The sequence below is a fragment of the Erinaceus europaeus genome, chromosome 20, assembly GCF_950295315.1.
Source record: "Erinaceus europaeus chromosome 20, mEriEur2.1, whole genome shotgun sequence".
NCBI classification, from domain to species: Eukaryota; Metazoa; Chordata; class Mammalia; order Eulipotyphla; family Erinaceidae; genus Erinaceus; species Erinaceus europaeus.
The window spans coordinates 10,708,699-10,734,559 of NC_080181.1; the positions used below are offsets into that span (position 1 = coordinate 10,708,699).

General features: G+C 46.9%; 1 protein-coding gene across 5 annotated transcripts in view; it reads right to left on the bottom strand.

The window, feature by feature from the left end:
- GRAMD1B (GRAM domain containing 1B) overlaps window positions 1–25,861 on the bottom strand; it is a 205,319-nt gene that overhangs the window by 173,776 nt on the left and 5,682 nt on the right. For all 5 annotated transcript variants that reach the window (XM_060179857.1, XM_060179855.1, XM_060179856.1 and 2 more), the window contains exon 2: window positions 19,814–20,558. In XM_060179857.1, the coding sequence (XP_060035840.1) occupies window positions 19,814–20,163 (350 nt within the window). In that variant the 5' untranslated portion in view covers window positions 20,164–20,558. The remainder of the gene's footprint in view (window positions 1–19,813; window positions 20,559–25,861) is intronic.

The window sequence follows — 25,861 nt, forward strand, 5'->3', positions numbered from 1 at the left end:
TCTTCTCATTTTCTTAATACTTCTCATTCTGCATCTTATATTGACTCATGAGCCTTTCCCTGGTCACCCTTCCCACTAGGGGCTGCCTTCCTGCACTCCATGGTTTCTCTTTTTTATTACCACTAGGGTTATCCCTGGGGCTCAGTGCCAGCACTGAGAATCTATTGCTCCCAGCGGCCTTTCCCCCCCCCCCCCCCGTTTTTGTTTCCTAATTTTTACTGGATAGGACAGAGAGAAATTGAGAGAGGATGGGGGAGATGGAGAAAGACACCTACAGACCTCCTTCACCACTTGCGAAGTGTTTGTTTCCCCTGCAGGTGAGGAATGGGAACTCAAACCCAGGTCCTTGCACTTGGTAACATGTGCACTTAACCATGTGTGCCACTTCCCGGCTCCCACTGCCCTCCATGGTTTCCATCCCCCGCAGACTCTTGTGGGAAGTGCTGAGGAGACTGAAGGCAAAGCTTCATGCAGCCAGGCATCAGGGAAGCCAGCACCTGCCCCAGATGTCCAGCATAGCTGCAGGTAGCCACCTGCCCCCCTCTTTACTAGGGAGAAGAAGAGGGGCATCTTTACTAGGGAAAAGAAGGTTCAGAAGTGAACAGGCCAACACAGCCCATCTAGCTGATCAGACACTCAGCCCTAACTGCCTCTGGACTAGTTTTCTTCCGGATGTGCTAACCTTCAAAGACTCAGCAAATGTGGGACAATGGGCAAACTGCAAGCCCAGGACCTACCTGTTAGATCAGCTATGCCTCAAACAACAGCAATCTGAAACACCTGTCTTTTAAATTGGAGGGGGCAGTAAAAAGCAGGGATCAGACTGCAATTTGGGAAAATACTGGCATCAGGCACTGTGAGGAGGCTTAGCTTTATCCATTCACCTTCAAATCAACCTGCTGAGTAGTGATGATCATGAGCCCTTATATGTAGGAAGAAAGTGATGGTGCCAAACAGTTTCAGGAAGGGATATGTGTTCCGTGCTGGAATTTCACTCCTTGAATGCAGACTGAGAACTGCTAGTGGAATAAAGGTCACTGGCAGGCACAGGGCAGTCAGCTGCCTGGTGAGCATCAGGGTCAGCCTGGCCCACAGCAAACAGGATTTTGCAAAGACACACACCCTAGGATGTGGCAGAAGCATGTTACAGTTCTCAGCCCATCCCCAGTGAAATTCTGTCCCTATTTCAAAGCCAGTGACTCCAGAAGTCCTGGGGCTGAGCCCAGCTGGCTCACCTTGTCCACACACAGCAAGGCAGGCACAGCTCTCAGTCTCCCTGAGGTGGATGTATCCAATCCAAATAATGGTATTAAGACAAACACTATATTCAACTGGCAAATCAGTGTGTCTTGCTGGAGCCAGGAGAAGGCTCACCTAGTTAGGCATGTGCCTCGTCATGTGCATGACCCAGTTTCACTCAGGCACCATATGGGAGTTCCAAGGCCCCAAAGGAAGCTCCAGTGCTATGGTGTTTCTCTCTGTCTCTGTTTCTCTCTCCCCTCAATCTGAAATAAAATAAATTAAAAAATTGACCTGGGATTAGTGAAATTATTTGTAGCATTTGTGAAGCCCTGACATTGTCAGTAAAATAAAATAAAAATTCTACCTGGTATGAATTGAGCCACTATCCCATGGTAGCCAAACAGCACCTTGCCTGCCCTCAAAGATATCTAGGGTTAAACAGACATATACGTAGATTTTTCACACTTGCATATGTTAAGGCTCATCACACCTACCACCAATATTCCACTGCTATCACACCAAATAAAAAACCAACCGCTACCCATACCCCCTTTTCCTCCCTCCCTAACCACCAGTTTTTCAGAGTCTAACAGTCAGTTTTGTTGACACTGAAATGTCAACAATATGTACATAATGTATAACATAGGAAAGAGCTGAATTAAAGTGATACAGGGTCAGAAAGACAGCTCAGCAGCAGAATACAGAACTTCAAGTGTGATCCTAGGTTCAATCCTCAGGACCACTTCAGCCAGATCTAAGTGATGGTTTGGTCTTTCTCCCTCCTTTCTTTTTATGGGGGGCCTGGCATTGGTATACCTGGTTCAGCACACAGAGTACGAAGCACAAGGACCCACAGAAGGACCTGGGTACAAGCCCCCAGCTTGCCACTTGCAGAGGAGATGCTTCATAAGTGGCAAAGCAGATCTGCAGGTGTCTGTCTTTCTCTCTCCCTCTTTATCTCCCCCTCTTATCTCTATTTCTCTTTGTCCTACCCAATAAAAAATGGAAAATGTCCACCAGAAGTAGTCGATTCATAGTGCCGGCACTGAGCCCCAGCGATAATCTAGGAGACAAAACACGCACGCATACACACACACACACACACACACACACACACACACACACACACACACACACACTTCTGTCTAAGAGAGATAAACAAAGACCACACAGAGCACTGTTCAGTCCTCACACACATGGTAACAAGTATTGCAACTGGAGGCCCTAGTTCCACTGGGGCCTTCGGTACCTCTGGCATATATGTCTAGTGCACAACCACTGTGTATCTCACTGCACCCTCCAACTCCTATAAAAATAAAAACAACTCTTTTTCACAGCCTCTCAGAAGAATGAGTAAAATACGGGAGCTGTGTATAGACCATGTTTAATTTGCTGTGGAAAAGCTTAGCAGTAGTCAGCTGCTGTGTAATGAACCACCCAAACGTGGTCTAACACACATTTACTCAGCTCATAGTGAAATCAAATCTTACAGGAAGAGTGACACCACATCTCTTTTTGAGAATTGGGTTTCTATCATTACTTTGTTGTACAGATGTGGGCATGTTTTTAGAGTTTCGATTTCCTTAAGTGCCAAGTGCAGCTACTTGTATCTCCACACTGTGGGAAGCAAAAGCAAATGAAGTGGTGGGTTACCATGTTCAAGTTGTGCTAGGCATGGTGTTAAGTACGATGGTTAATAGAAGGAAGAATGCCACTCTGTCCTTGCCTCTCTGTTGGTTCCCAGCCTAGTAAATAGCTTTTAAAAGGAGGGAAAAGTGCACCCAAATTAAAAGTAAAAGGTTATGTTAAGTTGCTTCTGCTGGCATTGTTTTCATTCGACTCCAGCTGGCCACCATTCTCAGCCATTTCAATTGAACTCTCCCAGCATCAGGGTCCATCCCCTCTCCTCCATACCTGCCCACTTGGGAGCCCAAGGCAAGGCTCCACACTTGTGGTTCAATTAATGACATTTGTGTTCAAGGCTGTCACACACATGCACACACACATGCATGCACACACAACATACAGTGATGCACAGAGAAAGGGTATTTCTATTGGGGCCCTTAGGCTCCCAGCTTCCTCAAGAGCCCAGAGGAGGAAAGAAGCAGAACATCAGGAAAACAGTGGCTCTGGCACTAGCCACTGCAGAAACAGACCCACCTCCCAAAGTCTTGGAAGACAGGAGAGTGACTAATACCTGCACCTAATTAAGCCATCCCCCTCCCCTGGAGTGGGTGAGGAGCTCTCTAGCACCTTCCTCACTCACCTTTCCCACACAAGCTGGAGGACATTCTTTCTAAACACCTGATATCCAAATCTTAGGGGGAAAATTAGTTCACTTTCAGGGATGTGCCCAAATAACTTGTTTTCAAATAAATAGGTGCCAAATCTGTGTTGTGAATTTTCTTACTGTCTCTCTGCCCTCTCAGGGTGTGAGTTCCACTAATGCAGAAAGCATTTTCTTCACTATTAATTCTGATATCTATGGAAATACCAGGCATGCAGTCAGTGTTCAAGGACTACAGGTAGATTAACTGAGGGAAGGAGAGGGTAGAAAGAAAGGTGCATCTGTTCCAAAAATCCTTCTCTCCTGCAAGAGGAACAATAGTTGCCCTGACCTGGAATCGGAAGACTAGAAAAAGTATTGTGTTGCCATGGAAACCACAGCTCCAAAAATAAAAATACCCTTCCAAGCTGGGTCTTTGGCAGAGAGGGGCAAAACAAAGCACTATCTGCAGACTATAGGGCCCTGGGTCACCTGGAAGCCAGAATAATGCTTCTCTTTTTATTGAGTTTAGTTTTGTTTTTTTCTCATAAAGCCAGAGAGGCTAGAGTAATGTTCCAGCACACGCAGTGCCAGGGATCACTCTTGTGGCCTCATATATGCAAGTTCTGCACTCTACCACTGAGGTACCTCCCCAGCTGCCAATGTGTTTTCACTCTCCTGAACCTCATTCGGGGAAACTCACCACCACCAGGCCCCTTCTTATCCTAAACATGACTCCTTGAATTTTAGCAAATATGCAGAACACAGTAATCTCTGGTCTCTAGGCACTTGTGATATGACAGAAGGCTCAGACCACACAAAGTAAACAATAGGCTTAAAAGAGACAAACAAACCAATACTTAGTAATCCAGATTCACATGAATGACATATGAGGTGATAAGTATTCAGTTTCAAAGAACTTCCTGCATTGCAAAATAATTTACAATAGAATGCCATCAAAACCAAACTCCCTTACTGTATTTCACTCCTGTGTTTATTTGTGCATTACTTAGACACATGTTTGCTGAGATTCTACTATGCTCCCTGCCAAGGGCTTCACAGGCACTGAATGAAATAAACTCTGCCCTCACAGCTTGTGACTCAGCAGAGGATAAAATGTAGCCTATAATCACAATTCAGAGGCACAGATGTAAAAAATACCCGAGTTGGAAAATTCTTCCTAGAGAAAGAGACAACTAAACCAAGATCTCCAGGAGAGGACTGAGGATAGCAAGCCAAGTCAAATGCCATAAAGAGGAGTCCTGTCTGAGGGACTGTGCCTATGAAGGCCTGGACTTCAAAGGACACACACCCCCCCCAAAAAAAAGGACACATCCCTCCAAGGCACTGGTGACCACTCTGTCTAGAGGCAGGGAGCTGGGAGCAGTAATAAATGAATGAGAGTTGAGCCAGGAGATGGCTCGCCCAGTAAACCACACATCTTGCCATGTATGAGACTTGGTTTAAGCCCTGGCAATGCATGGGAACACCATGGACAGCATCAGGGGAGCTTCAAGCATGGTGAGGCAGAGCTCTAGTGTCTATCCTGTTTCTGTGTCTGTCTCTACCTCTCTCCTCTCTGTGGAAGGAAGGAAGGAAGGAAGGAAGGAAGGAAGGAAGGAAGGAAGGAAGGAAGGAAGGAAGGGAGAAAGGAAGGGGAAGGGAAAGGAAGGGAAGGGGAGGGGAGGGGAGGGGAGGGAAGGAGAGAGGAAGAGAGGGGAGAGGAGGGAGGGGAGAAAAGGGAGAGGAGGGAGGAAGGGAGGATTAGTGATCAATGAAGCAAAAGGTAGTAGTGAAGTCTGGAAGACTACTCTGAGTGAGAAACAAGTGAGTGTCCTTTAATCAGGAAGGGCCAGAGGAACACAAAGAACAGATATTCATGACCTGAGAGTCAGAAAGGTGAGAAGAACAGACAGATGTAAAGAACATTCTCTCCCAAGGATGGGAAGCAGAAGGGGAACAACACCAATGTAATGAACTGACTGTGGGAGGAAGTGGATCAGAGGGGAAGATGATGGAAGGGAGCACTGGTTATGATGAACATCCCAGTGAAAATGCCTAAAACTTGTTGGGTTATGAGCCTTAGGCTTAGCAAGAGATGAGGTCTGAGACAAAAATATGAGTCATCATCATCACAGAAAATAATTAAGGCCAAGAGAGCAGATGAAATGACCCATGAACACAGGAGCAGGAGAGAGAGGAAGTGAGAGGATAAAAAGAAGAAATAAATAAGACAAATGGAGTCAGAACCTTAAGCATACCAACTCTGTAGAGACAGACAGATGAGAGCAGCCTGTAAATTATAAACACTCCTCTCAGCAGCCATCAGTAGGGCAGAAAAGTGGCCACTCATAAACAGTGAAGGAAACAATAGCCACAGTGCCAGCTCTCATAACGAGAGGAACACACTCAAGAGGCCTTACAAATCACCCCATGAATCTCACTTTTATTAACTAGTAATAACATCATCTTAACTCTGGATACACACCTTCTTCACTTTGTCTTACAAGATGAAGAAATATATACCCCTTCATTTTACAAATGGGAAAAAGATTCTGAAGTTCATAGAGACTGAGAAATTTCTCCAAAGGGAAAATGAGCAGAGCCTGTATGCTGAGTTTCCTCAGACTACCCCCGAGATTGATGCTGGGAGAGCTGTCCTATGGAAAATGATCAACCTGCTTTCCTCAAACACATGAGGCCTCACTAAGCTTCCTGGATTCACGTAAGGAAGCTATAGTTCTGTCCTGGACATAGACTCTACTGGATGTCAGGTAGGCTGAACAGCCCCTGGATTTGTAGGACACCTGTACTCCTGTACCACCTTTGCTTTGTGGCATTGGACTTCGCTGTGTGTTCAAAGTGAAATGAGCACACAATCCCATTGACCAGGAAGACTATGCCCACTCCCCTTTTCTTCTTTCTTTTTTGATAAAGACAGAAATAAAGACAAAGTAGAGAGAGGGGAAGAGAGACACCAGCAGCACTGCTCCACTGCTTGTGATCCCCGTCCCTGCCCTTTCCACAGGTGGAGTCTAGGGGCTTGAAATATGGTCCTCATACATGGTAACATGTGTCTTCTACTGGGTGCACTACCACCCAGCTCCAGGAAGACTGGGTTCTCTGGGAGACATGAGGATCCAGAACAGTAGGTACCCACAAAGGAGCAAGGGAGTGCAAGGAGTACAGGTCCTGGGACCCTCTGTTCTGCTTCTTCCCTGCTACTTTTTTCAGACACTGTTTATGCTTTGGTCTGAATTCCATATTTGACTGCAGTGGTCTTTCCCTTGCTGAGCACCTCCATGGAAAAGCTACTGGCATTCATCTTTCTCTCCCAGCACCCAGAAGAGCACCAAATTCCCTGCAAGTGCTTAGTTTATTCAACTATGAAAACTAGCTCTCCTGAGTGATCACACTTTTAGCCTAGTCTCTCTAACTGCTCAAGAAGAGACATGCAGTGAACAGAAGCATTTGGGGAGCAATGCCAAGCAGAAGATGACTTTGGGGGGGGGCTTTCAGTGTTCCTAGGAACCTTCTAAATGGGTGGGCCACTTTCTATCTGGCTTACCTCTGAGAGTGGCTTTGTCTTCTTACATGTGTGGGGCTATAGAAGGGTAGCCTCCACCAGAGAACTAGTGAGGTCAGGGTTTCCCTCAAAATCTGGACAGAGTAGCCCACTGCTGCTAGTAATGAGTCTCTGAATAAATAAAATTCTTGGACTACAAAGATACCTCAGCACTAGAGCATAGGACTGGCAGGCTTAAGGCCTCAAAGGTCCTATGTTCAATCCCCAGCTATGTGATATGCCAGAGCTGGGCAATGTTCGTGTGTGTGTGTGTGTGTGTGTGTGTGTGTGTGTGTACACATACATGAGCAGGTGTAATGAAAAAAAAAAGCCTTTCAAAAAGGAATGATGACCAGTGTCTCATCTTCACTGAGGACAAACTTGAGAGAATGAGAATGAAATTCACCATAGATGATTTCAGCAAGATCCTACGTAAAGTTACTCAATAGTGTGGTTTGGAAATATATAAACGAGAGGTGGCATAATTCTCATTCCTGGCATCATTTTTTGTTTTAAATTAAGGTGTTCAGATGTCAGGAAGATCTTCATCACAGGCAGAGAAAGAAAACAGAGGCTGTCACCCAAGCCAAGGGCATACTGTTCTATGGAGAGACTTATCCCTGTTCAAAGAAGTCTTTATTTCTGTCATTCCTTCTTCTTCTTCTAGCATTTGCCCTTCTTCCGTAGCCAGTCAACAGCGTCAGGTTGAGCCTGATGTAAAGTTTCGAGACCTCCTTTGAATCTGGAGAGGTGGCAGTCATTGACTATGTGGGTCATAGTCTGTCTGTAGCCGCAGGGGCAGTTCGGGTCGTCTCTGGCTCCCCAGCGATGGAACATGGCCTGTTCGATAGCGATTGAGGAGGGCCCAATCATAATGTGCTAGGTCAAAGCCGGGTTGATGCTTGCAGGGGTCTGTGATGAGGTGTTTGTTCTTTACCTCAGCTGACTGCCAACTCTGTTTCCAAGAGACTGGAACAGAGAAGTTCAGTGTAGGCATAGGGGACCAGATTGGGTGACGAGACGTCAAGCATTGGACAGGGTGGGCGAAGATATCCGCGTATATTGGCAGGTCCAGTCGAGCATAGACGTGGGAAATGAACTTAGATGATGCCGCATCCCGACGAATATCTGGCGGGGCGATGTTGCTAAGAACTGGCAGCCATGGAACCGGGGTGGAACGGATGGTTCCAGAAATTATCCTCATGGAGGAATATAATTTGGAATCGACCGAGTGGACATGGGGGCTACGGAACCATACTGGGGCACAGTATTCTGCAGTGGAATAGCATAATGCCAGAGATGATGATCGTAGTGTGGAAGCGTTCGCGCCCCATGAGGAGCTGGCCAGTCTTGCAATGATGTTATTCCTCACACCCACCTTTACTGCAGTTTTTATGAGATGTTCGTGAAATGACAGCGTGCAATCGAGAGTAATGCCAAGATAGACTGGCTGGGCTTCATGCCGGATTCTCGTACCGCCAAGCTGCACATTAAGCTCACGCGAGGCCGAGGCATGGTGTAGATGGAAAACAGATGATACCGTTTTTGCAGTGCTAAGGATAAGTCGCCATTTTTTACAGTAATCAGATATCAGAGACATGTCTTTCGTGAGTGTTTCCTCGAGGATGTCAAACTTGGATGCCTGAGTTGCACAGCAGATGTCATCAGCGTAGATGAACTTCCTTGAAGAAGTTTCTGGAAGGTCACTGATGTAAATATTAAATAGCGTAGGAGCCAGAACAGAGCCCTGGGGGAGGCCACTTGAGACAAGTCTCCATCTGCTAGACTTGTCACCCAGATGCACCCGGAATCTTCTGTTTTGGAGAAGAAATGATGTAGTGTTGGCCACCCATGGAGGCAGGCATCTTGAGATCTTGACTAGGAGACCACGGTGCCAGACCGTGTCATAGGCTGCTGTGAGATCAACAAAGACAGCACCCGTCTTTAAATTCTTCTGGAATCCATTTTCAATGTAAGTTGAGAGGGCCAGGGCTTGTTCGCAGGTAGATCTTCCTGGGCGGAAACCAGCCTGGGCGGGTGATAGGAATTTCTCTGTGAGAGGAGAAATACGTGACAGAAGCAGCCTCTCAAGGAGTTTGTAACACACGGAGAGGAGAGAAATTGGTCTATAGCTGGCGGCCAGTGTTGAGTCTTTCTTTGGTTTCAAAACTGCTATTATCTTCGCATGACGCCAAATTTTGGGCATAGATTCGAATTCCAAGATGTGGGACAGGAATGTAGTGAGCCACTTCTTTGCCGCGGGGCCCAGGTTAAGAATGAGTTCTGAGGTGATGTTATCATAGCCAGCAGCCGTTCCCGGTTTAACCCTCTTCAAAGCGTCTTCCAGTTCAGACAGTGTAAAGGGAGAGAGTTTTGGAGATGGACAAGATAACCGGAAGTGGGATGACCACTCATGGGAAATTTCTCTTTTCCAGACTGGGTCGATCATTCCTTCAGACCCTGAGAATCCACTAAAATGTCAGAAAGTGCTTCAGAGTCCAGTGACCCAGCTAGAGGACAAGAACTTGTCAAATCAAAGTAGTCTGTTCTGAGGGGTTGAGCTAGACCAACCAGGTATGTCTGGTTGTGAAAACATGAGGGAGAGTGAAGCTACATGTAATCTTTTCTGAGTGGGCCCTTATCCCACTTTGGAGAAGCATTTCACCCTGAGAATTCCCCAAAATTCTCCTCCCCCCCACCCCACCCCCTATTTCTCAGACTTACTTGTTTTCCATCTGTGGACCTATGCAATCCCTTACAAGAACAAAAACAGAAGGACTGATGAAAAAGAAATATTTCCATTTTAAGAAATTTTTTAAAAATCCTGGGGACAAATCCATCAACATGCTACTAATGGTTTAGTTAGCAGAGCAGAACAACAAGCTATTTTTCTCTTCCCTGTGATATAAAACTGTTACATAAACTATCTATTTTGTTACATACATAATACTCACTGATTTTTTTTATTTCTTCCATTTTTCCTCCTATTTTATTTTATAGGACAGAAATAAATTGAGAGGGGAAGGGGTAGATAGAAAGGGAGAAAGATAGACACTTGCAGAACTGGTTCACCACTTGTTAAACTTTCCCCCTATGGGTAGTGAGTATGGGCTTAAACCTGGGTCCTTGAGCATGATAATATGTGTGCTTAGCTAGATACACCACTGCCCAACCCCCTGATTTTTAAAATCTAAACATTTTGTAGCCAGGAGATGGCTCATTGGGCAGTACACAAGCCTCACATGTGTGAGGCCTTGGGCTTAATCCTGACACCACATATGCCAGAGCATATGTGTTTCATAAAAATATATAAATCTTATAGTTAAAATACAAAATCTTAAGACAACAGATTGGAGGACCATTAGAGTGACTAAAAAAAAAAATCTATTACTAATTCACTCATTGTCCTCCATTTTCATAACTGCTGAGTCATACAATTCACCTTCCCTTAAAGTGGGCTCTCAAGCAATTTTTTTCCCATAGTTGCAAAAGAAAGGGTAACACGTCAAGGGGGATGTGCATTGTTTGTCCAGTCCCCCTCACTTAACCCCTCACTTTTGGAGGAACCATGTTAACCAGAAGCACGCAGACCAACAGCTTCTGTGGTCAACTTGTTTGTACCATCTGGGGCACCAGGTGGGGACAGGCATTGCCACAACCATGTGCTAAGATGAGAGATTGACAATGGCTGCAGAGATGGCAGAGATGTGACAGAAACTGGCCCCAACCTGACCCTCCAGACCATAACACAGATCTGTCACTGTTACTTCATCTACAACTCAGGTCTGAACAGCCAGACCCTTGCCCCATCACAGTCCCTACAAGGGAGGCAGCAAAATGAGCTTCCCACCCTTTCGTCAATGGGGGGAAATAATGTATGGGGACCTCATATGAAAAAGCCACCCATCTTCCTGCCCTCTCCCCTTTCACCAACTACTCTTAGCCAGCCACATTTTCCTGGAGATGGGTGTAAACTGTAGTCTCTCAATTGAAAATACAGTCTGCAGACAGAGGAGATATTTGCCACCAGCCCTTCCCCCCTCTCTGAGGTGGCACAGGGCTGCCCACAGTGACCAGGGTAGGGAGTCTGAGAGGCCATTGTCTGCCATCTTTCTTTACCAGCTCAGAGGAGCATTCTGCCTCCCTCCTCCCACCAGAGGGCTCTCATTCAGTCTGCAGTCTATACCCTTGATGGAAGTGTGACTACTTCACTGAGAGAAGGAAGGCTTGTCCAGGTTCCAGAGCCACAGAGGGTTAGCACAACAGCCCCCAGATGAGGCCAAGTGGCATCTGTTTTACATCTGGTATGACAGTCCCTGGCAAGTCACTCGTTGTGGTTATAGAAGGAACAATTCCAAGAGGAAAAGTCCTCAGGAAAAGTCCTTGACATTATGAAGCTCCTGTACACATAGCAGCCCAGCAACCACTCAGGCTTCTGGGCCTCAGCCTAGCCTGGAAGCACATGCTCAGGGCAGCAGCTCACCCACTGGGGTCAGAAAGAAAAGTCTCGGGGGGCTGGGCAGTAGTGCAGGGGTTAAGCGCACATGGCAGGAAGTGCAGGGACTGGTGTTAAGGATCCTGGTTCGACCCGCCCCCCCCCCACTGCTTCCCACCTGCAGGGTGGTCGCTCCATGGGCAGTGAAGCAGGTCTGCAGGTGTCTATCTTTCTCTCCCCCTCTCTGTTTCCCCTCCTCTCTCGATTTCTCTCTGTCCCATTCAATAACAACAACAGCAATGGCAACAAGACCAAGAGCAACAAAATGGGAAAAATGGCTTCCAGGAGCAGTGGATTTATAGTGCAGGCACCGAGCCCCAACAATAACCCTAGAGGCAAAAGAAAGAAAGAAAGGAAGGAAGGAAGGAAGGAAGGAAGGAAGGAAGGAAGGAAGGAAGGAAAAGAGAGAAAGAAAGAGAGAGAGAAAGACAGGAAGGAAGGAAGGAAGGAAGGAAGGAAGGAAGGAAGGAAGGAAGGGAAAGAGAGAAAGAGAGAGAGAGAGAAAGACAGGAAGGAAGGAAGGAAGGAAGGAAGGAAGGAAGGAAGGAAGGAAGGAGAAAGTCCCTGCTGGCAGCCTAGCCATTCAGGTGCCTTAATGAAAAGGCTGGAGTTACCCTTGAGGCAATTTTCACTGGCCAGCAACAGGTGGACAGACAGAACCTGAGAGCAAGCAACCACACAGAGCAGTGCTATTTATCACCTATCAATCTTCCCCAAACATCCTGTTATGTGACATGTAACTGGCACTTTCTGAGTGCAAAACCACCTGGAAACTCCCCAAGTGCCAGTTCACCTTAGGAGCTCCCTCCCTGTTTGGTTTCCACAGACCTTTTGAATCTGGAAACCACATCTGCAGCTAAAAGTTGGCTGATTCTCAGAGCAATTCATGCAGGCCTGCATCTCTCCTCCTTTTTCTTCATTCTTCCTCTGACCTCAGTCCTGTGTTCCACAGAACCTTCCCCTCCACATCTCTGAGTTCTCTCATGCATATAAAGACTAGCTATCTCCTGGCCATGGAGATGTATAGTAACAGCTGAGTTTCTGAGGTCAGAAGAACAGGATTCAATCTTCAACCCTGCTTCAGTCTGATGGGGGCAAGTTAATCTCTGAAAGTCAGATTGCTAAATCAGAAACCCCCACATGGGGTGTCTGTTTTGAGAAATGGACATGGTCTGTGTCTTTAAGGCACCTGGAAAAAACCTTTGTCACAGTAAGAGTGCCCCTGCCCTCAAACTGTGGTAGAGACTGTCTCTGGTTTAATTGGTGGGTCCTGTACGATCACTTATTTAATTCACTGACAAATTAATTTTTTGGCACCAGGGTTATCACTGGGCCTTGGTGTTAGCACTACTAATCTACTACTCCCAGTGGCCTTTTTTTTTCTTTTTTTTTTTTTTCTAATGTGGTAGGACAGATAGAAATGCAGGGGGTGGGTTGTGAGAGAAAGACACCTGCAGAACTACTTCATTGCTTATGAAGTGTCCCCTTGCAGGACTTGAACTCCAGTCCTTGCACGTGGAAAAGGTGTGTGCTCAACAAGGTGTCACCACCTGGCCCCCTCACTGACAAATTCAAATTGTTTTTCTCCAATGCATTTATTTGCTTCTTTGTGTTAAAAAAAGTAGTTGTGTTCTCTCTGCCCCCGACTCCCTGTGCTTCTCCCACAAGGCAGGGAACACACACAGCTGAAGGGGGAAACATCTGCAAGCTGCATCCCCAGCCCCCACCCCCAACTCCTCTAGAAGCAGAGAAAAAAGGGAAGCAAGACTTCCTGCAGAGGTGAATAATGAAGGTGACCACACTAGAGATGCACTTTCATTACCTGCCAACCCTCATGCTCTAGAGGCTGGCTCCTCAGCAGGCACTCAGGGAGGGACCCCATCTGAGGACAAATGTGGAGAAACCTGAGGGTTGTGACTAAAAGATTGTAGCTGTGGGCAGTCATGATGGGATAGGGGCACTGCACAGACCAGGAGGGGACAGAAGACTCACAGGGAACAGAGCACACAGCCAGGCAGAAAGTGGGTGTTTCAGAGAGATGGGCAGAGAAGTGCCTCCATGTGCTCAGAGGACAACCTGCAACCAGAAGCCCACATCTGCTCCGGCCCTTGTTAGCTCTGTACCACACTGGGGAGGACAACAATGGTGTCATTCTGGAAGATAGGAGGCCATCTAATTTCTGGCTTTCCCTCATGGTCCAGAAAGCTAGGAAAGGGCTCTGAGACTCCAGATCAATTTGGGTTTTGGGCAAATTATCAATCTGACTCATTTTTGTTCAAGGGACTGAGGAAGACATAGGTGTATTAATTTTTTTTTTTTTTTTTTGCCTCCAGGGTTATTGCTGTCCACTGCTCCTGGAGGCCATTTTCCCCATTTTGTTGCCTTTGTTCTTGTTGTTATTGTAATTGTTGCCATTGCTGCTGCTGTTGTTGGATAGGACAGAGAGAAATCGACAGAGGAGGGGAAGGTGGGGGCATGGGGGGGAGAAAGATAGACACCACAGACCCGCTTCACTGCCCCTGTAGCGACTCCCCTACAGGTGGGGAGTGGGGGGCTTGAACAGGGGATCCTTATACCAGTCCCTGTGCTTCATGCCTTGTGTGCTTAACCCACTGCGTTACTGCCTGGCCCCCAGGTGTATTAATTCTAAGAGCTCAACCCATTGACTTCAGACCTCTGGGTTCAGAGAGCTCAGAATGCAGCAATGCAGTGTCTTCTATCTTTGGTGGTGGCTCGGACACCAGTTTCCAGCCAAATAGCTGGATGAAGAGGACAGGCTTCTGCCTCTATCTCACTGTGCATCCAGAACACAGTAAGAACTAATGGCCTCAAACATTATGCTGAAAAACAAGATTAGAAAAGAAAACACAAGTCGAACCTGAAATGGAATTGGAGTATTAAACCAAAGTAAAAGACTCTGGGGTGGGTGGGTGGGTGGGGAGAATACAGGTCCATGAAAGATGATGTGACATAGTGGGGGTTGTATTGTTAAATGGGAATCTGGGGAATGTTATGCATGTACAAACTATTGTATTTACTGTTGAATGTAAAACATTAATTCCCCAATAAAGAAATAAATTATTAAAAAAAAAGAACTAATGGCCTCAAACATTATGCTGAACACATATCTCAAGTTCTGGAACCTCCTTGATGTCCCATAGAGCTCATCCTCTTTGTATAAAAAGTATCCTGTCTACAGGATCTCAATACATCTTTGTGGACTGGTGAATTGAAAATAAAGTTCCTTAGCATAAATCATAGCTTCTCAGTTCAGCACCTCACCACCCTTGTTTTTCCATACCCCCCAATGAGATGGCAATGACCCACAAACCTATTCATTTCAGCTGCTTTCACCAATAGGTATCTGGTCCCATTCAAAACTTTGCTACCCATTAAAAATCAGGCTCATGGCAAAAGCTGGGGGGTAGGTGTTGAGTTAAAAAATATATAGGCAACCTTTTCTTTTTTTAATGTTCAGATCTTCACCCCAGAGGTCACAGGTTCAATCTCCAACACTACCACAAGCCAGAGTCCAGCAGTGCTTTGGTTAAAATAAATGAAGAAAGAAAATGCTTGGAAATTACAAAGCAAATTGTACATATTTATGAACATAATAAAACCTACTGAAATTTGCACTTTAAAATGAGTGAACTGTAAGGGCATTAAAGAAGGGCATCTCTATAAAATGCGTGTGCACACATGCATAGACACACGGACACACACACACACCTCTGAACTCATCTCCTCCAGAAGAGTTTCCCTGACTCATAAATAAGAGAATTCTACTCCAACAGTAAAGGAAAAGGACTCCTTTTCTCATGGCAGTTACTCATCAACAAACATCATGGACCATCAAGAAAGACCACATACAGTGTCAGTGAAGATGTTACAGTAAAAAAGTCAAAACTGGACACAGAGTTTCAGTGTTGTGGTCCTGAGTGCTTTGCCCCCCAACCCATGCATTAATAGTCTTCTCCACTTCCTTCTTCCTAAGGAGAAGAAAGATGTTTCCTGATCCTCTAGAGATTTTCAGCTTTGTGCACTGAAAACCCACAAACTCTAGGCCTCTTGCCTTCTGCATAAACTAGGATTCCATGGCTGGCCAAAGGGGAAGGGGAGGGGCTGCTATTAGGAATGGAAATGTGAAGAGGAAAGATGCCAGGAATGCTAATATCCAGTAGTCCCAGACCAGCAGGGCCACTTTTCAATCTTCAATCCCAGACTGAGTAATAGGTGAGGAGTTCCTGTGTTGCTCTGGGACACGTGAGGAATTAATCCTATCCCTTCACACACATCCCCTCATGCGAGTTACTCATGGGACAGTAACCATAATCCCAGCACAAACTTTATAAACTGTTACTACACATACAGCTGTTTAGACACACACACACATACACACACATACACACACACACACCCCTACCTCACAGATGTTCCCTTCCACAGACCAACAGGGGAAATAGACAGAAATGAGGTATCCAAGGAGCAAGAGCCAATAAATGACAGGAAACAAATTTAAGCCCAACTTCAGACCCAATATTCTTTGTAGCATATCTCCTTTAAATACCAGCTCTTTCTGGGGGCATCTTATTGGGTACTTATGAGTGCTTCTTTTCTTTCCAGGAATCCTTCCATTTCCAAGGCCTAAAATAATGGTATCTTATTTTGGCTACAAGTAAAAGAGATTCCAGGAGTAGACAGTTGCAACAGTAAGACTGGAGTCAGACAATTTAGGGTTTGAACCCAGAGTCTGCTTTTTTTTTTTTTTTTTTTTTTTTTGCAAATGTACAAATAGTCTTCAAAAGAAGTCCCTTAAATTATACTTGAGAGGTAGAAACCCTTCTTGATTTTAAGACTATGATCCCTTCTTCAACAAAACGAAGACTCCATCACACCCTTAGACAACTCTTTTTGAAATTTTTCTCTCTTTCTGTTTAACAATTCTCAAAATGAGCCATGCTTAAAGCTAACCAAATCCACCCCCCTCCCACCCTGGTCAGCAAGCCAGTATGTCCTCAGTATCTCTAGCAGAATCTCCAGGTCAAACAAGGGTCTCTTTTAGGGTCCCTCACATCTGTGGGGATAAGCTGACTAACATGATGAGCTACTTTAATTCAAGATCGGCTCCCACCATGCTTGCTCCATTTCTTTATAATCTGTGAAAAAGGCAGCAGGTTGAAGTAACAGAACAGAAAGGATTGTCATCCCTGGGTGCACAAAAAGCCCCAGAACAAAGCTCCACTCTGGTCCTGCAGGGATAACCACATCCAGTCAGTGCAGCCTGAAGAGACACTCTGGGAGGCTCAGAGTTAAGCTTCTGCCTCAAAGACACATGGCTCAGCCTGTTCTCATGCCTCAGTCCACAGAGGCCCCATACCCTCTTCCCATGCCCTGACCTCATATTTACCTGCTGTTTTCTACTACCTTTCTGTATTTGTGCTGCTTTGAGCCTCTTCCTATCAGAAGCCTTTCTCTTCTTGTACAAATGGTACCACATGGCATAAACAGCATCTGTTTCCCAAAGGTTCCATAACCTCAATAAGAGTAAAACTTGTACTTCCTTTTAAAGATTGCTTTTTCTCTTTTTGAAACATTTATTTATTTATTTACTTTTATGAAAGAGACCAGAGCACTGCTCAGCTCTGACTTCTGTAGCACTAGATATCCAACCTGAGGCCCCAGGCATTTATGTTCTATGCTTTAATGGGCTGTGCTGACTCCTCAGCTGAGGATTTATATATTTATTTTCAAATCACTTTCTTGGAGAAATAATGGTTTACAATACATTTGGCATCACATAAATACCTTCCCTTTCTTCTCTCTCTCTCTCTCTCTCTCTCTCTCTTTTACCAGAGCATTGATCAGCTCTGACTTATGATGATACATAATTATGAGGGACTTCAGTGCCTCAAGCATGTGAGGGTCTCTTTGCATAATCATCATGCTATCTACCCCTGCCCATATAAGTACCATTTCATGTCTCCCTGTGAAAGGTATCTGTGCACCACACCCACCACCAATTTAAAAAATACCCTCCACCATCTTGCACCAGGTTTCTAGTGACCCCCACCCCTCCTCCCTCCAAAGGATTTATTTTATTTTATTTCTTTATTTATTCCCTTTTGTTGCCTTTGTTGTTTTATTGTTGTAGTTGTTATTGATGTCTTCGTTGTTGGATAGGACAGAGGAATGGAGAGAGGAGGGAAAGATAGACACCTGCAGACCTGCTTCACCACTTGTGAAGGGACTCCCCTGTAGGTGGGGAGCCGGGGGTGGGGGGGGGGGGCTCAAACCCAGATCCTTACACCAGTCCTTGAGCTTTGCTCCACCCGCAGTTAACCCGCTGCGATACCGCCAACTCCCCTAAGGATTTATTTTTAAGAGAGAGAGCAGAGCACTGCTTGGTCATTTGCAGTAGCAGAGACTGAGCCCAGGCATGCACTCTACCCTGTTCTACTTGCCGTGCCACCTCTCTGGTTACAAAACCACACTTTTAATTTCTTACTCAAGTCTCCTTTCGTCTTCTTCACATCCCCACATTCTACCCCACCTGCTTTCTACTCCTTTATTACTACACCAACATTAGAAGGTATCAGAAAAGCTCACAAGTACACTAAATACCTGTTGAATTGAAGTGCATGAAAAGAATCCTAGACAAAGTGGCCTCACACAGAACAGATGACTGTTAAGAGACAGGGCCCTAGAACTGAAAGCAAATGGTAGGGTCTGTGTAATTATGAGTCACTAAGGGCTGCCCACCCTCCCACCCAGCAAAGGGCTTCCCTCAACCACACCTGCTGGCCCAGACTGCGGAAGCTGGCCTATGACTTCCTGTACAGATTCTCTACCTAGAAGAAGGGAATTTTCCCACTACTCAGAGGCCACATTTTCTGAGGTGAAAAAGTAGCTGCAAGAGCTAGGGAGGGTGGTCTGGGAGGTAGCGTAGTGGATAAAGCATGAGACTCAAGCATGAGGTCCTGAGTTTAATCCCCCAACAGCACATGTTGATACCAGAGTGACGTCTGGTTCTCTCTCTCTCATAAATCAATAAATAAAATCTTAAAAAGAGCTGGGGAGGTGGCTCAGGGGTCCATCCTCCACACCACAGAGTGGGAAGGGAGAATTCTGTTTCTCTTCCTCTCTGTCAATGAAAAGTAACTTGAACAGAATACACTAGTGTAGACCTGACTTACATGTCTCTGTGATAGAAGACTCTGGGGGGTCGGGTGGTGGTGCACCCAGTTAAGCACACACAGTATGTAGGAAGGTCAAGGACCTGTGCAAGGATCCCGGTTTGAGCCCCCGGCTCCCCACCTGCAGAGGGGTCGCTTCACAAGTGGTGAAGCAGGTCTGCAGGTGTCTCTCTTTCTCTCTCCCTCTCTGTCTTTCCTTTCCTTCTCAATTTCTCTCTGTCCTATCCAAAACAGATAGAAAAAATTGCCACAGAAGCAGTAGATTTGTAATGCAGGCACCAAGCCCCAGTGATAACTCTGGAGCCAAAAAAAAAAAAAAGTGTGACTCACTCAACAGGAATACTCCACCACCTCCTCTGCACGTGTACACTACGAATGGTAGCCTGGCATGACCAGAAATAAAATAATAAGCCTTGGAGTGAAGTTTTAAAATAGCATTCGGGAGGGCTGGGAGCTGGTGCTCCTGGTAGAATACACATGCACAAGGATGGCGTTCAAGCCCACAGGTCCTCAACGACAAGGGGAAGCTTCACGAGTGATGCTGCAGGTGTTTCTCTTTTTTTCTCCCTCTCTATCCTCTGACCCTCTCAGTTTTGTTTTTTTTTTCTATCATAACGTGAAATAAAATTAAATGTGCCCATTGGACCAGTGGATTCATACTGTGCAGACACCGAGCCTCAGAGATAACACTGTAGGCAAAATAAGTAAAACAAAACTATCGTTGGAATGACTAAAACCGTAACCTTTTCCTGTACCTCCACCTGTAAGATGTGTAAAGAAGCACTGAACTCAAAGGGCTTTTGTGAGTGGAGAAAGATGCTTACGTGCACACACTGAGGACCAATACGGTTAAAACTTTGCCCTGAGAGCAAAGATGGCAGGCAGCCTGGAGCCCCAAGCACATGGACTAAGTGACAGAAAGTCCCTGGCTGGGAAAACGGTGGCACTACCTGCTGCAGTGCCATGGGCAGCCTTCCTGGGTGAAGATCCCGCAGGGATGCCCGATAGCTCTGGAGAAGGAAGAAGGCAAGGCAGGCAGCACGGGGACCTACCTGCTTTCACTGCACTCCTTCCGCTCCCTCACCCTCAGCCACTTGCGGAGGAGGAAGCGCTTGCGGCGCGGGGAAGCGCTGGGCGTGGAGCAGTTGGACCAAGGGGTGTCCTCGTCGCTGGAGGGCGTGATCTCGATGGACGGTAGCTGCAGGAACTCCTTGCCGGGGGCCAGCCCGGTCTCCAGGCTCTGCTCCTGCACGTTCTTCATGCGCCGCATCTTGAAGCGCCGGCGGCGAAGCGTGGGGGTGGACGAGCTGGACCAGACCGGGCCGCCGTCGGGCGCGCCCTGCAGCTCAGGCACCTGCAGGGCCGGCGGCTGCAGGTTCTCCATCATGTTGGCCGCGGGCATGGGTTCCTCTGTCTCTGCGCTCCCCGGGCGCCCTCAGCTAGTTGTCTCGCTCCCTGGGTCCGGGGTCCGGGATCCGGCTCACCAGCCCCTGTGGCGCCGCTCTCCGCCCCTTGTTGCTGGGAAGCCCCGCGTGCGAGCTGCCGGGGCGCGGGCTCCCCGGGACGCGGATGCCTTCTGCCGCCTTCAGTCGGCGCCGGCTCGCCCCGTCTGTCCGCCGCGAGGCGACCCAGGCACGGCGGGAGCGCTGCCAGCAGCCGGCCCCTCCCGGGGTTCCCCTCGGCGCCCGCTTGTTTATCTTCCGCGGCTCCCTGCGCTCCCTGGCCCCAGGGGGCAGCCCGGCCAACTCTCAGCGGCTCGCGGTCGGCAGCACACGGGGCTGGAGAGTCGGCTTGGAGCTGCAGGGAGCAGGAGGAAGAGGCAGAGGTGGGAGGGGAGGGAGAGAAAGAAGAAGAGAGAGGAAGCAAGATGCTGGATAAAAACAAAAAAGGAGGAGGAGCGGGGGCTGGGGGGGGGCGGGGGAGCGTGCTGGGAGGTCATTCCAGCCCCAAAGGGCGAACGGAACCGCGACAGCGAGTGTAACTGTACACGGGACTGGGCGGGGGGCGAGGGGGGGCAAAGGCTGCTCCAATCAGCCTAATGAAACTGGATCACAAACCAAACTTTCTCCAAGCCACCATTGGCCTGGCGGCTTTCCCCACTCTAAATCCCCCCTCCCCTTCTGCTCTGGGGTGGCAAGGGGTAAGGGAGGTGCCTACAAACCCAGCCCTCATTTTCCAAGGCCACTCAGAATAGGGGATATGGGGGAGGGGATAAGGTCCCATTGTCCTAAGAAATGGGGCTTTTTTTGAATGGGGGGGGGTGGTGGGAACACAGGAAGCCTGAGCATGGTCAGAGGCAGAAGGCAAGGATCCTAGAGACCGCTCCCAAAATGGCAAGGAGAGAGCAGTTCTCCTGTGGAACAAGCTGAGGACAGCAGACATGGTATATACCAAGGAAGGACAGACACAGGACACACAGGATGATAGCCCCGCCCCTATTCCAGGGCACTGGACTGCTTCCATTCTGCTTCCCGAGCCAGGAACGAGGGTCACAAGTATGAGTCCCAGTCATGGCACCTAGAAGGTCTGGACCAGTCCTGGAGCATCCCACTCTCTAGGCCCAGGAAGAACCCTTCCCCCCCCCCCCCCCAGGCATCCCAAGAGACTGTCCTAGAGTGAATTCACTTGCTAAGGTGCTGGCAGGCCTGCCTCTGAGTCAGCCCAGCTTGGGGGGCAGAGTCCTTTGTCCGTTCTCTTCCCTTCCTGCATTTACCTCTCCAGCAAGGCCTGCATTCAAGAACCAAAACAGAGATGGGGGCTTTTGAATAGACCCACAGGAGCCCAAGGCAGTGCACCATTAATTAAGTCCAGTCCACCTGAGCGCCACCTTCTGTGCCAGGAGGAAGACCATGGACACATGCTGCAGCTTTCCTGTAGCTGAGGGAAAGTCACATTCCTAGAGATCACAGAAACTCACTGCAAGGGAAGATGTTCCTGCAGTTCAGCAAAACATCCAGTGTGACAGCTGGCCTTGGGTCCAGCATGCCCTGGGATGACACACAGAGGGGAATGCAGATCTTGGTAACATTACACAACTTCCAAGAGGCCAGGGACAGAGGTGAGGGAGTGAGATATGCTGTGTGTGTGTGTGTGTGTGTGTGTGTGTGTGTGTGTGTGTGTGTGTGTACACACACACACACACACAGATACTCAAGCCCCAAGGCCAAGGCCCACCTATGACTGACTCCTGGAAACAGTCTTATTGCCAAGTCTTCTCTATATCTGGCTAGTTTGGTATTGCTCTATTTTAACTCCTGGACCTGACAAGGGAAGGATAAATCCCTTCCCTTCTACTCCCTTCCCATCAGGTGTCTTCCAGGCCCAGGAGTGCCAAGGAGGCTGGGCTATAACTCCTAATTCAGGAAGGAGTGGAATCAGGGCCCCAAGGAACTGCTCACTGCCTTGACTTTATTCCAAGGACAGAGCTTTGCTGGGATCTTGTAACTTCTCAGTTCAAGGAACCAGTCCTCCCTGACTGAACTGTCAGAAAGGGCTCCAGGCTACCTGCCATCTTTGATCTCAGGGCAAAATGCTAACCATTATTCGTCCTCAGTGTGTGCACATAAGCATCAAAAGGCCTCTGAGGTCAGTGCTCCTTTACGCATCTTACAGGCAGAGGTACAGGGAAAGGTTGGGCAGAAGGGAAGCACGGATACACCACCGTTGCTTGGAGGCAAATAAATAAATAGACATCTCTTAAATAAAATAGGAAGGTCTGTAAGACAGGAGTCAGAAGATTTTCAATGGGTACTTTAAAAGAAAAGAAGAGTCATAAAGGGAACAGTCTTCCTTATGGCAGACACTGCAAACTTAAATGTGCACCTCTTCAAAGGAAGAAAATGCACCATCTTCCTTTTCCCACATAAGTTAGTTACTTTCCACCAGCAATAAATTATGGACCTAAAATCTAAAATCCTATGAGATTTCAGTTAAGTCTAGGGTACAGTAGTAGTTGAGAATGCCATTTCCCCTGGCCGAAGGGAACACCTCCAAACCAAAACTGGGAAGGCTTCCCCTGGGAGGGAAGCAGATATCCAGGGTCCCAGAGTGTCTGCTTCTATCTTTGTTCACTTCCACCTGCTTCTCTTCAGCCACAGCCTTGGCACTCAATAAGACCCTATAGATGCGGACTGGGAGGGTGTACAGAGACTGAGCTTAGGACTTGCAAGCATGGGGCCCTGAGTTTGATCCCTAGCACTGCAGATGCTCGTTCTTGCTAATAATTAAACATTTAAACATTGTTTTAAAGTAAGTAAAACCCTAGGAAACATATTCCCCACCCCAGCTGTTTCTGTCACTCTCCCACTGTCAATAAACTCATAAATACAACACTGCTTTGAAATATGAAAGGTCCTGCAAGTGCAAGTCATTACATAGTCACTGAGGGAAGAGCCCAGCTTCTCCTTCTTTTATTTTTTCCCATAGCCTATTAGCCTCTACATTCTCTTAACAGACTTTTATACATAATATATTATCTACCCAGTGAATCCAAAAATGAGGTCGAATAGATATGATTCACCTCATGTTATAACTGATTATAAACTGATAGAACCATTCATCCAAGGTCAAAGATGAATAATGATAGCTAATCCATGACAATAACAGAGTCAGAAGTTTAACACAGGTAGAGGGCACAAAAATCTCACAAAATGCTTTGTGGGAGACTGATCCTGCTGGCAGCAGACTTATGAGCCCTGACTTTAGCCGGGTCTATCATAAAATGGCATATAACTCTTCAATTCCAGTAGTTATATTACAAGTGTAGAAATGGAAAAGAGGGAATCGGGTGGTAGCACAGAGCGTTAAGCACACATGGCACAAAGCTCAAGGACCCGGCGTCAGGATCCCTGTCCAAGCCCCAGGCTTCCCACCTGCAGGGGAGTCACTTCACAAGTGGTGAAGCAGGTCTGCAGATGTCTGTCTTTCCCCCTCTGTCTTTCCTCCCCTCTCCATTTCTCTCTGTCCTATCCAACAATGATGACAACAATAATAACTACAATAATAAAACAACAAAGGCAACAAAAAGGAATAAATAAATAAATATTTAAAAAAGAAGAAAAGAAATGGAAAAGTCCTGAAAAACAATTTCCCAAAGAAAATGGGGTGTGGAGGAGTTTAAGGGGACCAGGACCACAGATGTTCCACTTCCAAGTCTCAGAGTCTCGGGCACTATATTCCTCCCTACTCCTTTCACATTTGGCCCTCAATAGTCTCTGACCTCACCTCCAGCCCTCCCAAACAGGTGGCATCCAGAACAACCTGGGCACCCCTCCCCCACCCCACACCAGGCCTATGACTTTAAATGAAAGGCACTCGTATTACTAAGCAACTGTTTATTCTCAGCAGTTCAGTCTCCTTTTCCTGCAGACATAAGACACCCAACACCTGTCTGTTTCTTCTGGAGCCCCACAAAGGACATGGCAGCCTATTATCTAGCTGAAACTTCCAGGACAGAACTTCAGTGAAAAATAGCAGCTGTGAAGCAAGATTTCTCCTGAGCGCACATCTGAGTGAGTGTGAGGTGGAAGGACTGGCCCTCCTGACCCACCAGCCACTGTCCCAGGGATGCCAAGGAGGCAACCCCCAGGACAAAAACACTAAGTCTCCTCTCCAACACTACTCCTGCCACAGAGATCCCCATGCTGGCATGGAGAAGGCTACAGATCCTCTCTCACACCACACTGAAAGTGGTCAAACCCAAGACTGGCCCAGGGACTCTAAGAGAAAGAAGAAGACAGAAAGTGGCATGCCTGAGATGGTGTGGCTGTTCTCAAGGAAGCTGGAAGTAGGTTGACTGTGACGGGTGTGGTGAGAGCAGGGTTATTAAATGTCTTCTGACATGAAATGAAGGATGACCTGGTAGATACTCTGGCGCTCCTTTCCTGGCTGAGCAAGAGGAAATGAGTTTGTGGAGGCTCAGTGTGGGAGATTCACATTAGATGATAAACATTTCCTGGGGGTAAGGTAAGGACTAGAATACGTGACCAGGGAGATTAGAGAGTGGCTTTCTGGACAATCTTGAGTGGTAACTGGAGCCTAGCTAGGGGCAGAGAAGGAAAGTGATTATCTTTTAAAGGCCCCATGTCCACCTTCCCAGTGTGGGACTGCAAGATACAGACTCTCAAAAAAAAAAAAAAACAAAAACAAAAAAAACCCCTCCAACAATGAAGGTAAATAACTCAGCTGTCAGAGCACAGAACTTGCATGCCTGAGGCTCTTGGTACAATCTCCATCACCACATGCACAAACTGGTACTTTGGCAGTCATCTATTTATCTCTCCCTTCCTTTCTCCTTGTCACCTGAAACTCTTTCTTGTGTGAAATAAATACAGTAAACCTTTTACTATATATATATATAAAAAAAGCACTTCAGTAGGGCTGGGGAGATAGCATAATGGTTATGCAGAAGACTTTCATGCCTGAGATTCCAATGTACCATGTTCAATCCCCAGCACTACCATATGCCAGAGCTGCACAGTGCTGTGGTATGTGTGTGTATATAAATATATATATATATATTTCATAAAATAAATAAGTAAAATATTCAAAAGCACTTCAGAGGCTGGAGAGGTGACTTAGTGGTAGAGCACAAGTTTTGCACAAAAAGGCTTGGGTTCAAGCATTGGTGTGTGCCACAGATGATGAATTGGTGTTTTGGAGTCTCTCTCTTTTTTTCCTTGACTCTAAGGTTATCGATGACAGTGCCTGCACTACAAATCCACTGCTCCTGCAGCCATTTTTTTTTTTAATAGGACAGAAAGAAATTGAAAGGGGAAGGGAAGATAGGGAGAAAGAAAGATAGACACCTTCAGACCTGCTTGTGAAGCGATCCCCCTGCAGGTGGGGACCCCTGTTTGGGTCCCTGGCTCTCACATTATGTGTGCTTAACCTGGTTTGCCACTGCCCAGCCCCTAAGTTTCCTTCTCTTTATCTTTTATAAAAATAAAATTAAATTCTAAAAAAGAAAATTCCCTTTTACCTAACAAAAAGTCCATTTCAACTGACACCATTTCTGGTCCCCAGCACTTTGAAGACTCCCTGTAACCTGCAAGCAGTGTTGCCATCTTGCATGGTGCAACAGAAATCCCGGGTCAGTTAAT